The 15,139-nt window shown below is 37.4% G+C and overlaps 1 protein-coding gene across 3 annotated transcripts in view; it reads right to left on the bottom strand.

Moving 5' to 3' along the window:
* Positions 1 to 15,139, bottom strand: part of LOC121317086 (serine/threonine-protein phosphatase 2A 56 kDa regulatory subunit alpha isoform-like) — a 98,438-nt gene that overhangs the window by 33,971 nt on the left and 49,328 nt on the right. For all 3 annotated transcript variants that reach the window (XM_041252681.1, XM_041252680.1, XM_041252682.1), the window contains exon 2: positions 811 to 1,007. In XM_041252681.1, coding sequence (XP_041108615.1) covers positions 811 to 1,007 — 197 coding nt within the window. The remainder of the gene's footprint in view (positions 1 to 810; positions 1,008 to 15,139) is intronic.

Raw genomic sequence — 15,139 nt, 5'->3', positions numbered from 1 at the left:
TGTCTATCATCGTTGATAGGCAGCCCACGATCAACAGTGCCCTCTGCCGGAAAAAGCAAGAACTGTTCTCAAATAAAACTGGGCACCTGGGTGGTGTTTTCAATTACACCTGTCTGTCTCCTAGTCAGTGAATTACCCACACCCCTTCCACAGTACCATTAAGTAATGATTAACATTGACCTTGCATTCTAAGGGAATGGGTGCACCCAAACCATGCCAGGAAAATGCGCACCACAACATTATGGAACCACCAGAACCCTTCAGTGTTGGAACCAAGCACTCAGGGCTGTAGAGTTCTTTAGGTTGGCGCCACACATGCCCTCATCCATTTGCTGAGAACATGGTGAAGGATGATTCATCTGACCATATCACATTTCTCCACTGCTCGGTAGTCCACTGCCTGTGCTCTTTGCACCACTGGACTCGCAAACGTGCATTGCCAGGTATGAAGAGCGGTTTGTGCACTGCAACCCGACTATGGTATCCTGCTCTGTGGAGTTCATGGCAGACCGTTTTTGATGAAACTGGCTGCTCCCACCCCAGGTTGAAATTTGCAGTTAACTGATCTGAATATATACGTTTCCTTTCATAATAAATTATGAAGTGCAATGTCAATCAAATTGAATACAAAAGCTTTTAAAAAAAAAATGCAATTCAAGGCTGCAAAACATAAAAGTGCCCAATTTTGGTTTGAAACTGGAAAATGAATGGTTACCATGCACAACTACAATTGAATTAAGACGACAAATAAACCCTAAAATTAAACATCTGCTCTCATGAGTGGACAGTGAGAAGAAGTCAGTCACTTACCATTGCAGTAATTTCAGGGTAAGCTGCCTCAACCAGCACACCTCTGTTTGTGGAGACAAAATCCACTAGTTCGTTTAGCGTTGCCCGTTTAATTTCTTTGCTCTTCAGGTCTGTAACAGACTCCACGAAATCAAACAACATGCAGCACTGCTGTAGCTTCTGACAAAAGAGATCCTGCTGCTCTGTTCTAGGGGCATCTGCAAAAACAGAAGAAAAAGAGCAAATTAATAAAGAGTTTTTACAAAACACAGAGTATTTTCAACAATCTCATATTAGCAGTCCAAGCGAGCATCAACTGAAAAGCAAAAATGATACATTTGCAGGATGCTGCATATTTGAATGGCTATCTTGTGCATTTTTTCTCCTATGCCAAAATGCGTAATTCACACAGTTATTTTTTTTTATGTCAAAGAAAGCAACCACTATTTTGTCTTTTCTCCTCAAATTTCAGAGCTTCAAAAGACAACATGGTACCATTAAAACAGCTCCATGTGCTCATATCAGAGTAAATAATGGTGGACCTTTTCTCTCAGCTATTCAAACAGATTTTTACACATTGGAAAGCCAGGTACAGTATGTGAAAATCCAAAAAACCCATAAAACTCCAATTTTCATTTCTCGCAAAGCCAACTTTGGCATAACCGAGGCCTTGTAGATGTAAAAAATGTTTGTTTCTTTTACTATTGTAAACAAGTTTGTTGAAATTGAAGTTTGTGTTAAATATGGCAGGGCTGGGGTTGGAATTCCCTCCCTAATAAGACGGTTGTGGCAAGACAATCGATAAGACAATTGATTTATTGACTATCAATTAAACCTAGGAACTGGAAAGCCAGTTAATTTGTTCTTTACCAGCCACAGGTGAAGGGATGCGAATCTGTGGTGAACCCTCATGGCTGTGTGCGCATGCATGCGTGTGGGTAAAAACAGCTAACTATGGCAACTTAGCACAATTTCGGCACAACGGCCATTTGCATACTGCGTGGTGTGCAAACCTTTCGAATATCGGGCCCACAGTCTACAAATGGAGAAAATTTAAGACCACGGTGACATCCTTCAAAATTATCCCAAAATTATCCCATTGAACAACACGAAAAATCACAGAGGAGGTCAAAAAGAACCCCAGAACCACATCAAAGGATCTGCAGGCCTCCCTTGCTGCAGCTGATGTCAATGTTCAATGGTATTCATGGGAGGGTAGCCAGGAGGAAACCTCTGCTCTCCAAAAAGAACATCGCTGCTCGTCTTAAGTTTGTAAAAGACCACCTGGATGATCCTGTAGACTTCTGGAAGAATGTTCTCTGGATGGATGACTCTAAAATTGATCTTTTTGGGCACAACCACAAACACCACATTTGGCAAAAACCTAAACACTACCCACCACCAAAACTGTCAAGCATGGTGGTGGGAGTGTCATGGTTTGGGGCTGCTTTTCTGCCTCTGTCCCTGGACGACGCGCCATCTTTGAGGGAACCATGAATTCAGAGTAATACGAAAAAAATCTGGAGGGATGTCAGGCAATCCATCTGCCAGTTGAAGTTACGCCGAAAATGGGTATTGCAGCAAGACAACAATCCTAAGCATTCCAGCAATTCTACCAAAAAATTGAGTAAGAGGAAGAAATGTTGTGTTTTGGATTGGCCAAGTCAAAGTTCAGACCTCAACCCAATAGAAATGTTGTGGCGAGACCTGAAGCAGGCTGTTCATGCAAGGCAGCCCTTAAATGTGAAGCAGTTGCAGCAGTTCTGTAAGGAGTGATGGTCAAAAATTCCTCATGGAAGATGTGAGAGACTGATTAGTAACTATAGGAAACGTTTGGTTGCAGTCATCGCTGCTAAAGGAGGTGTCACAAGTTATTGAAGCAAAAGGTTCATTTACTTCTGCACACAAGGATTTTTGAGTTTGTTACATAAACATGTTTTGTTAAATAAATAATGAAAATATATCTTATTTTTGTGTGTGTCTGTTATTCAGGTTATCCTCATCAAAACTTTAGATTTAGATTAAAGATTTATAAGGTTCTTTGTCTAAAATATATGAAAAGAAAGACCACCACATGTAGGGTTCCCATACTTTCAAGCAGCACAGTAGGTTAAACAGAAACAACACAAAAATTTGGTTTTTAATGCATTCAACTGATTTATGTGTGGTTTACATGCTAACGTTTTTGATCTGAAAACTAGCTTGAGGTGTTTACAGTCGTGTGTAAAGTGTTTTCAGGGTATGTAACACTATTTCTTCTTCCACAGGAAACCAGCGCCATAAGTTTGCTGTCATTTTATAAGACCAACCAAGTTTCAGAAGCGGTCAGAAAACAAGACACCAATAACTAAAGGAAGAAACTAACAAACATTCTAGAACATAACCAGGCAGAGTTATATCACACAATATTAGTTCACATAAAATGTCACAATTGCGTTTACTGTTGGGTGGTTGCTGGTTAACTCTTGCTGCCCTAGCAAGAGGTACTGTGCAGATACAGTACCTGAATACTACTCCAAAATGGAGTTTCCCATACATGGCTGTTACTGTATGGTCTATCTGTCCTTATTCTGTATCTTTAGGACCTGAAGGCTTTGAGCAAATGAAAGGATCAGGACAGTATTACATTGAAATGTATTATCTAGTATTCACAACCTGCTCTTCATTTCCCCTTTACACTGTACTAGCAACAGTGATGCAACTTTCATCATTAAAGCAGGTTAGTTCAAACTGCTTGCAGCACATACTACCCGCTCCCTTTCCTTCCTGTTTCAGACCATAACGGATGGTTTTTGCAACAGATGTAATCGCAATAGGAAACTAGCAGCACCCCCAAGTTTAGACAGATGGCAGGCAGAGAAGAGAGGCTTCAGTAACATAACACTGAAACCACAGCAAGACAGTCAATTGAAATATTTATTTCGAACAAGATTATACATTAAAAAAAAAAGAAAAAAAAAAAAGAAGTTTCAATTCCGGTATCACAAATACTTTACTCATAGTTTTTATATTCATAAAAGTAGCTCAAAGGATTTGTTAATTCTATTTTAAAAAACATTTCAAGAAGAATGCCAAATAGGCCTATAGTACATTTACTGTAATAAGTAAAGTGATTAGCCATATTTTATCGTGCATTGTATGTAGGGTTTAAAAAAATAAACTATGACAAAGCTTGGCCTGTATGTTTTTCATATACTCCATCTTGATAAACACATTCCCTGAGGCTGACAAGCTGATAGCAACCATAAAAAATGTGTAACATGTTTTAAACAGTGAAGAGGTCTGTAACTTGAATTTATCAAACATACTGTCACACAAGAGACACACTGCACAGATATCAGAAAAAACTAAAAACGGTAAATTAAAGCACTGTAGCCACCTAATATACTTACATTTCACAGTTTACTGGGTTCCTACCAAAATACACATCGGAAATAGAATTCATTCAAAATGAAAAAATAAAGATGAGTATTGTTTAAATGTAGAAATCATTTACTAATTACAGGCCTTTTATTATCTGGATGTGTAGGAAACCCTCTGACAATATCAGTATTTCCAAACTGTGATTTTCTTTTGGATTGCAATATCTTCAATAATAAGTAAGGATTATTGCAGTAAACATTCAATGTTTCAATTCAAAGTAAATTTAACATTATAAAAATTACAGCAGTGTACAATATAAGTGGGACTCCACAAATGGTAACTATATTGGATTGTGGTACACGGACAGTAGATTTTGCAAAATGCTTACAATCCCAGTTAAATGTCAGTAGCCATCTAAAGCGTTCTGTTTAATAAACTGCTAAATCTGTAATTTGTAGTAAAGTGATGACCAATTCATTAAATGGTAGACTTTGGGTAGACATTAAACGGGGTGACTTTAATTATTAGTGATTACTTTACTTGTGTTGAGTCTAAACTGACATTGTGTGGCTGTAGGACTGAATTACAGGTAAAGCAGACACAGTGTGAAAAACTACAGGTCTAAGCATAAGACATGTGTTGTTGAAATGACTGGAGCTCAGAACTAGGAGGGGCCTAATCCTACAGCAGCTGCAGGAGTTGGTCCAGCAGTATGCAAGCTTTTCATGCTGTGGAACACTACTGGCTTTTAATAAATAAATAAATAAATTATATATATATATATATATATATATATATATATATATATATATATATATATATATATATATATATATAGTATCAGTCAAAAGTTTGAGTACACTTGCTGGAAATGTAATTGTCAATGTTTTTCTGTAAATATTTGAAAATAAAAACACATGTACAATATACAAAACAAAACATAAGGAGTATCTCTAAATCTTGGGATTCCTGGAGACGGGGCAGGCAAGGTCATTAGATTGAGTTGTCCTTCACTTTCCTTTTTTGCCAGATAGTTCTCGCACAACTTTGAGGTGTGTTTCGGGTCACTATCTTGCTGAAGAATGAAGGATTGCCCAACTAGCCGTAATCCTGATGGAATGGCAAGTCTCTGAAGTATGCTATGATAGCCATGCTGGTTGAGCTTGCCGTGCACTTGGTAAAGATCACCAACTCTGTCACCAGCAAAGCAACGCCAGACCATGACACTGCCTCCTCCATGCTTGACAGTGGGAACCACACATGCAGAACTAAGGCGCTCACCCTCTGTGCGTCTTACAAATACTCGCTGGTTGGATCCAAATATTTCAAATTTTGACTCATCGGTCCATAAGACCGACTTCCACTCCTCAAACGTCCAGTTTCTGTGTTCTTTGGTCCAGGCAAGTCTCGTCTTATTCTGCACTCTTAACAATGGTTTCTTTGCAGCAATTCTTCCAGTTAGGCCAGTTTCACGCAATCTCCTCTGAACAGTTGAAGTTGAAACATCTGTACTTCTAGTAGCATTTAGCTGAGCTTGCATTTCAGGGGCAGTTAATCACCGGTTTCGCAGACTTGTGATTTGAATGAACTTCTTCTCTGATTCTGAGATCATCCTTGGCCTGCCTGACCTTGTTCGGTCCTCATGAGTGCCAGTTTCTTCAAATCGTTTGATGGTCTTGGCCACAGCAGTTACAGACACTTGCAAAGTTCTTGCGATTTGTCTTAAAGATTGACCTTCATTTCTTAAAGTAATTCCAGACTTTTTCTTTGCTTAACTGAGCATATTTTGCCATTTTCTGCTCCCTTATATTCAGGAATGACAAACTTGTGCCTATGCTACCTATATTTATAGTAATCATGGACCCTCACCTGTTAACAATAATCGGTGACAAAAGGTTAATTAGGTAACATGCTAGTTAACTCAGAGAACATCTAACAAAGACACTTTTATACTTAGGCCAGTGTTCTAACACTGTGTTATACACATTACAGACTTTTAACTGACTTGGGCTTCAGACTGAAATCCCCTTGCTTTGGGTGACAGTTTCATTGAAATTGACAAGATTTACATTTTCATTTAAAAATTACATTTTTGAAAGCAATTCACTTATGATTATCAGCTTATATAAGTACACGTATCATATAATGAAATATTTATACAGTTAAAAGCATAGATAATCATGAAAAACCTGGTTTCAAGCAGGTGTACTCAAACTTTTGACTGGTACTGTGTGTGTGTATATGTGTACATTATAGATATATTACAGATCTGAGAGAATAACTGATAGCCTTAGTGTCTCCCGATGAAGCATTTTTACTTTAAACAAGTGGACAACACAGAGGTTCTGCAAATACTGGATCAACTCAACTCATCTTTGTTGTTTACCTATTTCATTTTATTGAACAAAAACCACAGTCCCAACAATGCACCCTCTGCACAGCACTGACTACGTTGCAGCAGCTCCAGCATGTTGAACATGTCTCTTCTTGCGCAGCTGTGTAAGGCCCCTTGCTGATATTCCATGCTATTCAAAAGACAGGCAACACACTGAAAAGTGTATGTAAGCAGGTGCTATGTTACACTGTACAGTAATGCACTCAGAGTATTTTTGGTTTTTTTCAAAGCCTTTAGCTCAGCTCCCATTTTAGTGTCAGTACAGTAAAGGAGTGTGTTTTAGTCTGCTTTCTTTTGTAACAGTGCCAACGAGTTTCTCTTTGCAACATGAGGTTTCAGATAAGAGCAGAACTGTATCATGGTGTTTGACTGTAGCACAGTACCTGCCATATAAGGAAAACAGTGAAATAGCAGTTATGTTTGCAGTATGCACACGGCAACATCCCTGTGCTGTAGTAGGATTCTAAACAGCAGGGAGCATGGCATACTGGGTTCTGGGGACAGCAGACAGCAAGAGTTTCCATTATTCAAGTAGCTTATGAAAATAAGGTAGCTGGGAACTAAAAAAAACAAACAAACAAACAAAAACCCACCACCATGGTTTTTCCCTGCTCTTGGCTTTAATCTACATCCCAATTTCCATACGGTTTTGCATTCTAGATAATATCATTAACACAAATTCCACTTTCCCTTTCTCCCTTTACTATGTAAATATAGAGCAGCTTAAAACAGATAACAAACCAACACAAAATCACAAGCACAGTTGTCCATATTTGAAGTCATTTTAGGTGCTTTACAGTACTTATTGCATGCTTTATTACTGTGGCATTGCTGAATCTTACTTACCACACGACACTTCAGAATACAACAAAACACTGAAAAGGCAAAGTAAACGACACATCCATCTCTATCTACTATATAGGATAGATAGATATATAGATATAAGTGGTCATGCTAGATATATATATTTAGATATATAGTTTCTTATAGATATCTATAAATATAATATATATATATATATATATAATTATATGATATATATAATATATATTGTGCTCGTCAACGAGTCAGTTTAAAGTTAATGTTTTTTTCATAACCCTACATAGTCAAGACCAAAATTTCAACGCACAGTAATTTCAACCTACAAAAAAAGTATTGGGATCAGTATTCACTAAATGCAATTCTGGTTTTAAAGTTGCTTTGAACAGAATATTTTATGATAAAGGTTTCTGTTAAGAGTCAGTGTAAAAGGATCATTAATGAATGTGGAGCTAATGCAGAAGACCGTTCAGTGTGGCGATTTTACTTGAAATTGTACCTTTAAATGAGAGATGGTCCTTATTGCTGAACATTTATGAATGATAAATAGTTGTACTACAAACAGCAACTGTGATGAACAGTATTACTCAAACATGACTGACTAGCAAGCTACGCTGGATCAAACAAGAATTTCATCTGACAGACACATCTACCTTTCAAAGTTCACCTATAGTACACAACAGACATTTTTCTTGGAAAACGGAAGCTTATTATAAGACACTGTTAACATTATGTGGCTTGACAGTCTGTGTGTACTAATTTCTGTGCCATGAATAACTAATATCCAGAACATTGTGATTTCAAATTATTTCAAGAAATTTTAATCAATGCAGTCCCACTGTATTGTTTTTCGGTGCTCATGTTTACTCATGTTAATATGAATATGTGAATATGAATGCTCAGAATTGTGCCAGGTACTAATCTAAGGTAGTTAGGCAACCTGTAGCAAACTGATCAATTTCATTTATAAATGGCTCATAGCTTGGATGCTGTCCAGATCATAAGAAAATGATTAAAAACTCTTTGCTATATATAGCATACCATCTCCAAATGCATTGGGTGTGTCTTCTACAACGGAAGGGTTTCAAGAGCAATGTTGCTTATACTTAAAGGATTATGGACTTCGTTCATTAAACACCAGCATAAAGCAGCAATCAACATTGTGTTTCCATTTAAATCACTGCCTGTTTCTCACAGGTTTATTTATTTAATGTATTTACTTTTATTTTTTAAACTGTAGCTCAGGAAGCAAAACAAAGGTTTAGAAAAGTGAAATCAACTTTTAGTCCCCAAACAGTGTTTTTGAATACTAAAATAGTTTTACTGGAAACGTGTACTGTACAGAGTCAATGCTTTTTTTCTTGACATTTATATTTTAAATCAGCTTTTTTTTTTTTCTTTTCTTACATGGAACACAAAAGCAAAACGATAATAAAATCAGACACATAGTGGACATTGAACAGTAAAATCAGTTAGATAACAAATTAACAAACAAAAAAATAGGTTAAAAAGAAAACAAAAGTACTGTAAAACAGCTTGAGTGTGTATCTTCGGTGGGACAATCAGTATACATATCACCCACTACACAAAACTTAAAAGTTCATGTATTCATTTGTTCTCTCCAGGGAGCAGTCTGGACAAGAATCTGTGAGAATCAATATATTTATGAACGTTACTCCAGATCCCCTCTCAAAATATTGGAGCGTGATAGCAGAGCGCCATGTGTTTTTTCCAATTCAAAAGAATTACAGTAGTATTTGGCAGATACAGTACCAGTCTGCCCAACGGTCCCAACCCCAATAGACATATCCCAGGAGAAAGTGAGATCTCAACCCCAACGCTTCAGATCATGCAATAACTACACTAGACTAGTAGAAACAGATTGGAGGGTAGCCCCACAGTACATGTACCAAAAAGTCAAAGAATCTATACATTTTCAACTTGAAGCAAAATGAAGAAATCTACACTGGGGCAAAGCCCTATTTACTAAATATGCTTTGTGTTAAACTCGACAAGATCATGAAATCAGAATTAATTTTTACAGAATGTTCATCTGACAGCCTTACGCTCATCAAAGTCTTGACACCCTGTAACAGGGCGAGCAGCCCTGTACAGTATTTATTTTTAGAACGGGGTCTCCCCCTCCGCCCCGTGTTATTTTGTGTTTGCAATACGATTTATTTATTGTATTTATGCATTTGTATATATGACGGCGTAGCTGTGCGTTTAGTTTTGTTATTGTTTTGAAAATGTATTTATTGTAAATTATGGCAGGACCGTATGTTTTGTTTTTGCAGCGTGGATGGGAAGCCCACCCACGTTAATAATGAAACCTTGTGCAGAAGGCCACCTCCCGAATTAATAAGTGATTTATTTGTTGCTAATCGGGTGATGGTCACCTGTATAAATGCCTGCAGCTCTCTCCCCTCAGGGGGGTGTTCAGAAGTGGAGAACGGGAGAGCGAGGAGAGGAGAAAGAAATTTACAAACTAAGATACATACAGGAACAGTGAAGGCGATTACCCAGCCTGACCTATTTGTGTTCCAGAGTTGTTTTTTGATTATCTATTTTATTTGTGCTCTGTGAGCAAGTGTTTTTTTGTTTAAATATGTTATTTGTTTTTGCTCTTTAATAAACGGTGCACCACGCGTCTCTTTCTTTGAACTGCAGTTACCTGTGCGTTATTCTTCCGGCTTCTGGCCTGACGTCACCGCAACGCCATTTCCTGCCACACACCCATTTTGTTGTCTGTTAAACCCCTCTAGCAACAAAGTGTCTCACAAGGCAGCTTTCCCTCCCAATGAATTAAAACAAGGCAGGACAAAACTTGGCCTCATCCGACACTTAAAATTAGAAAATGGGTGACTATTACAAAATGTTACCATTGTAATAAACAAAGTAGATTTCCGTTTTCCCTTTATAATTAAAATTTATAATTATGGCCACCGAATGGAATTATCTGAGCCTGCAGACTGTAGAATTACAGCTGCCAGCTTGCAGTTCCTAAAAGTACTATGGCATAAAGTAGGAAGGTTGAAGAACGGTGGTATTTTATGATGTTTACAATCACTTATGAGTTTTGTTGGTCCAATATTGATTTTTTTATGTATTTGCTCTGTATCAGAATCCATAGAATTATCTGAGCCTGCAGACTGTAGAATTATAGCTGCCAGCTTGGAGTTCCTAATTCCAGAGAAATGACATGATGCATTGACCATTCAACTGTGTCAGACTAAAATGTTTATGAGACAGGTTGGGAACAAATTACTACAACCAAGAGCTGTATTATCTTCTCCATCCAGCTACTGCTTGATCTTTATCTCTTAGGATTAGCACTAAACACACACACACACCTGGTTATCAATTGATGGCTGTGCTTTTTTATCATGCCAGTTTGAATATCCGTTTCTAAACCTGCCAAATAATATTTGGGCGCACATGTGTCTAAGAAAAAAAGTTAACATCGAGCCCTGACAGCCTCGAGCCTCTAAAATGCATCTATCAAGCTGAGGTGTGACCAATCAAGATCATGATAAGAGAAATAGCTTAAAATTATATACCATTGGATACTTAAGCAATATGGCACAACGATGTGTGGTGGTGTGGGATATCACCGTGCATCGGGTGTGTTGCGAGTCATAAAATTCTGTATTGTTAAGTTCATTTTTTGGAAGTAAAGCATGACTGGAGTTTCCAGTTTACTAACTGGCTTTTTACTGGTTTTCTTTCTCTGTGGTGTTCTCTACGAAATCAGTCAAAGAATCGTTACCATTTCATCAGACATGGTAAAAGAAATTGGTTTTGAAAGACAGAAAGAACAGATGTGAGGAAAGTGTAGTGATATGTTTGTTTACCTGTGGTAAGGCTGTAGTTCTGAACCATGGGGATGTCTGGAGATATCGCCACAGCTCTGATGTCACAAACCCACTGAAATGAATAGCAGGGAGATCCTTGCCATTGTATAATGTTACTTGTTACACTGATAACTACTGAACAGCAGCAGGTTTTAGTCTTTTGATTTTTACTGTCGCCGAGTTATATATTTTATCTTGTTGACTTCAGTCAAGTGGTCTAACCACCTGCATATATTTCTAAATCAAACAGTTTAATGCACTACACTAATTTATTCATTTTCCACTACAGAGATGTAAGTTGTAGGAAAGGACATTCACTTTCTCTGGGATTCCAAATTCTGTTCTCCTGAGATAACGTGGCACAATACAGTCTGGATAAACAAATGTCAAGGAGTCCATAGCGACTAAAGCTTTTTGCTGAGCCAAGTGACGTTCAACTCAGAGCAGAAGCTAGCGCACAACCGACTTTCTTATTAAAATGCACATCCATAAAAGGGAAAGACAAATTTCTTGTCATGTAAAAGTACTTTAGGTATAAGTACAGGGAGCATCTAGTATTTAGAGGCAACAGTCTCCCTCGCAAATATAAAATCCTTGACTGTTATCCTCGGAAGACTGCAAGTGCTGTCTCCTCTAACACACGCTGCCTGCTGTAGTTATTTATTTCCTTAAGTAAAATTAATTGCTTCCTCAAATACGTGTGGACTTCAACTTTTTATACCTTTTTATAAAAGTACAATGCTCTAAAATATAAATGTTACTATTCCAGGTTTCACAGACAGTACAGTAATGACCTCTGTAACCAAGGGGCAGGACTTCTTTAAACAATCACAGCTATGTAAATACAGAAAAGCATTTATACAGGCCCCCACACAGACAGGGCTCAGTTACCATGACAACATGATTCCATGAACCCAGGCTTGATTTTTAAAGGTGTATTGCATCATATACAGTAATGCACATGCACTCCTAAAAATGCCAGATTAGTGCTGGGGTGGGATTATTAAAAACCACAGCCATGACATAGCCCTAGTACAGTAGTTTCAAATCAGTTTTCTAAATCTTATATCATATATTGTGTTCACACATATTTAAATGCATGGAAACTCCCCTTAAAACAAGTTGGCCAAATACTGTAAAGCCACAGCAGCCACAACTCGAGTCTGCAGTTGACACATTTGCATCAAACAACAAATTAATCTCTCTCTCTCTATAAATCCTACAATATTATGCTGCGTTTACACTGCCACCTCGGACCTAAGCGAATTCAGGTCTAACTGACCTTTTTCAAGTTGCTTTCTTGCTCTACCCAGGTCACACCACAATTTTCAGAAACAAACCAAAAAAAAAAAAAAAAAAACCCAAAAAACCCACAACATTTTTTTAAAAGGAAAAACACAATCCAGGATAGTTTTTGTGTGTGTGTGTGTGTGTGTGTGTGTGTGTGTGTGTGTGTGTGTGTGTATGTGTGTATATATATGTATATATATATATATATATATATATTTTTTTTTTTTTTAATAATTCTCACCGATACACTCAAATATTACACTTTTGTTTCTTTGATGTCCACTGGCGTCTGCACCGGTTTTACAAAGCAAAAAAGTTACCGTCAAAGGCTTACATAGCTCAACATACGGATATTTGGGGTGTTTGCACTTTTGACAACAACTTAATAAAAATGAAGATACAAAAAGGTAAATGTCCTTGAGTGGCCCAGTCAGAGCCCCGACCTAAATCCAATCAAAAATTTGTGGCGTGACTTGAAGATTGCTGTCCATCAACGCTCCCCAAGGAACTTGACAGAGCTTGAACAGTTTTGTAAAGAAGAATGGTCAAATATTGCCAAGTCTAGGTGTGCAAAGTTGGTAGAGACCTATCCCAACAGACTCACAGCTGTGAGTTGCCAAAACTGCTTTCAAGTATTAACTCAGGAGGTTGGAGACTTATCCAATTATGATCTTTCAGTTTTGTATTTTTAATAAATAACTTTTTTCCCCTTAACAGTGTGGAGTATGGTGTGTAGATAAGTGAAAAAAAAAATCCTCATTTAAATGCATGAAACTCTGAGGCACTGACACAACAAAACTTGAAAAAAGTTCAAGGGGGTGTACACTTTCTACAGGCATGTAATTTGTTTACGAATAAGCTTTTAAAAGTACTGGTAATTATAAAGTTCACAGATCATCTCAAATCAAATCAGGTTCCAAGTATAACAGCCATTACCTCACAAGTAGATGTCTTCTATGGTAAAAGCTAACCAGGCTTTCGAATTTAGAAATTTGCTTTAAAACTGTAATATTTATTTCTAGCCTATTTATTTTTAACCTAAGCGATCCAAATATGACCTGTTTATATGTAGTTGGGCAATGTATCTCCTTCCTGACTTGTATCTGGCATTGACCTGTTCTGAATACTTTAAACCCACCCCAACTACTGAGTGGCAGCAAATTCTATTGGAGATTGGAGATGATGTGTTGTTCTTGCTCGCGAGACTTAAAGCTATGTTACAGTTCAATAGGGTTGATTTACAGGTTAGTGGAATTTAAAATAGAACTGCAAACAGTGGCAAAATGTAAACAAATGCCCAAACACACAAAAACCCCAGAAGAATATGCCTGTGACCATAAGGATATCATTGTGGAAGACAGCAAAGGAAAGAAGGTAAAAGTACTGTCAAGTTTCTACACATAATGTGACAGAAAAAAAAAAAAACACGTAAGAATGTTGGAAAGTACCCAAAAATAATAATTTCATACAGTATATATAATAGCATAGTTTCCAGTTGCTATTTGATGTGTTATTTTATTCTGTTGTGTTGTGTACTGTGCAGCTAATGTGGTACTGTAGCTTTGATTAGAAGGCTGACGAGCACTGTGACATTGCTGCTCACTGCTTGTGTTTTCGAATGATCTTTTTCAGATCAGGTTCTGGTTAAGTGAATGTTCTGCATTGCGATAGGGTAATTCGCGGGACAATCCCACCCACAACATGAAAAGATTTCGGGGTTCCAAAAATTAGGACCCCAACCCGGCTTGGAGAACCATTGGCAAACTCATGCACAACATGGTCTCATTTGAAGTGCTTTTTAAAACCCAAAAAGTAAATGACTAAAGCTAAGATTTACAATTTTAGAAAGGCAAACTATGAAAGTATGAAACAGAGACTAACAAAAGTAGATTAGAGTAAAATACAGAAAACATCCACGGAAAAAGGATGGCTGTTTTTTTTTTTTAAATGTAGTACTAGAGGCGCAAAACAATTACATCCCAAAAGTAGACAAATCAAAATCTAAAACAAAATTGTCAAAATGGTTTAATAGATCAAGTAAAATAAAATATTCAGAGATAAAGGGCGGTTTACAGAGCATTTAAAAGGGACCAAAAACAAAGTACACAGAAGGAGTACTTGGAACTGCAAACACAAGTCAAAAAGGAAGTTAGAAAGGCCAAGAGAGAGATAGAAATGAGCATTGCCAAGAGGGCTAAAACCAATTCCAAAAAGTTTTTCCTGAAGTGTTAAAGAAACTAGGAGCTCTTAAAATAAACAAATCCCCTGGGCCAGATAAGATCCTCCCAATAGTACTACACAACAGAACCAAGATCACGCAGCAGTATCTTGACACAGGGGTTATACCGACAGACTGGAGAACTGCAAATGTAATACTGATCCACAAAAAGAGAGACAAAACCGAAGCAGGTAACTACAGACCAATAAGCCTGACTTTATTATATGTAAACTATAATAAGATCCAAAATGGAAAATTACCTATACAACAGTATCCTGGGAGACAGTCAGCATGGCTTTAGGAAAGGTAGATCGTGTCTAACTAACCTGCTTGATTTTTTTGAGGATGCAACATCGACAATGGATAACTGCAAACCATATGACATGGTTTATTTAGATTTTCAGAAAGCTT

Source organism: Polyodon spathula, chromosome 6 (assembly GCF_017654505.1).
Source record: "Polyodon spathula isolate WHYD16114869_AA chromosome 6, ASM1765450v1, whole genome shotgun sequence".
NCBI lineage: Eukaryota > Metazoa > Chordata > Actinopteri > Acipenseriformes > Polyodontidae > Polyodon > Polyodon spathula.
The sequence above is the reverse complement of the archived record's forward strand: the minus strand, read 5'-3'. Positions and strand labels throughout refer to the sequence as shown.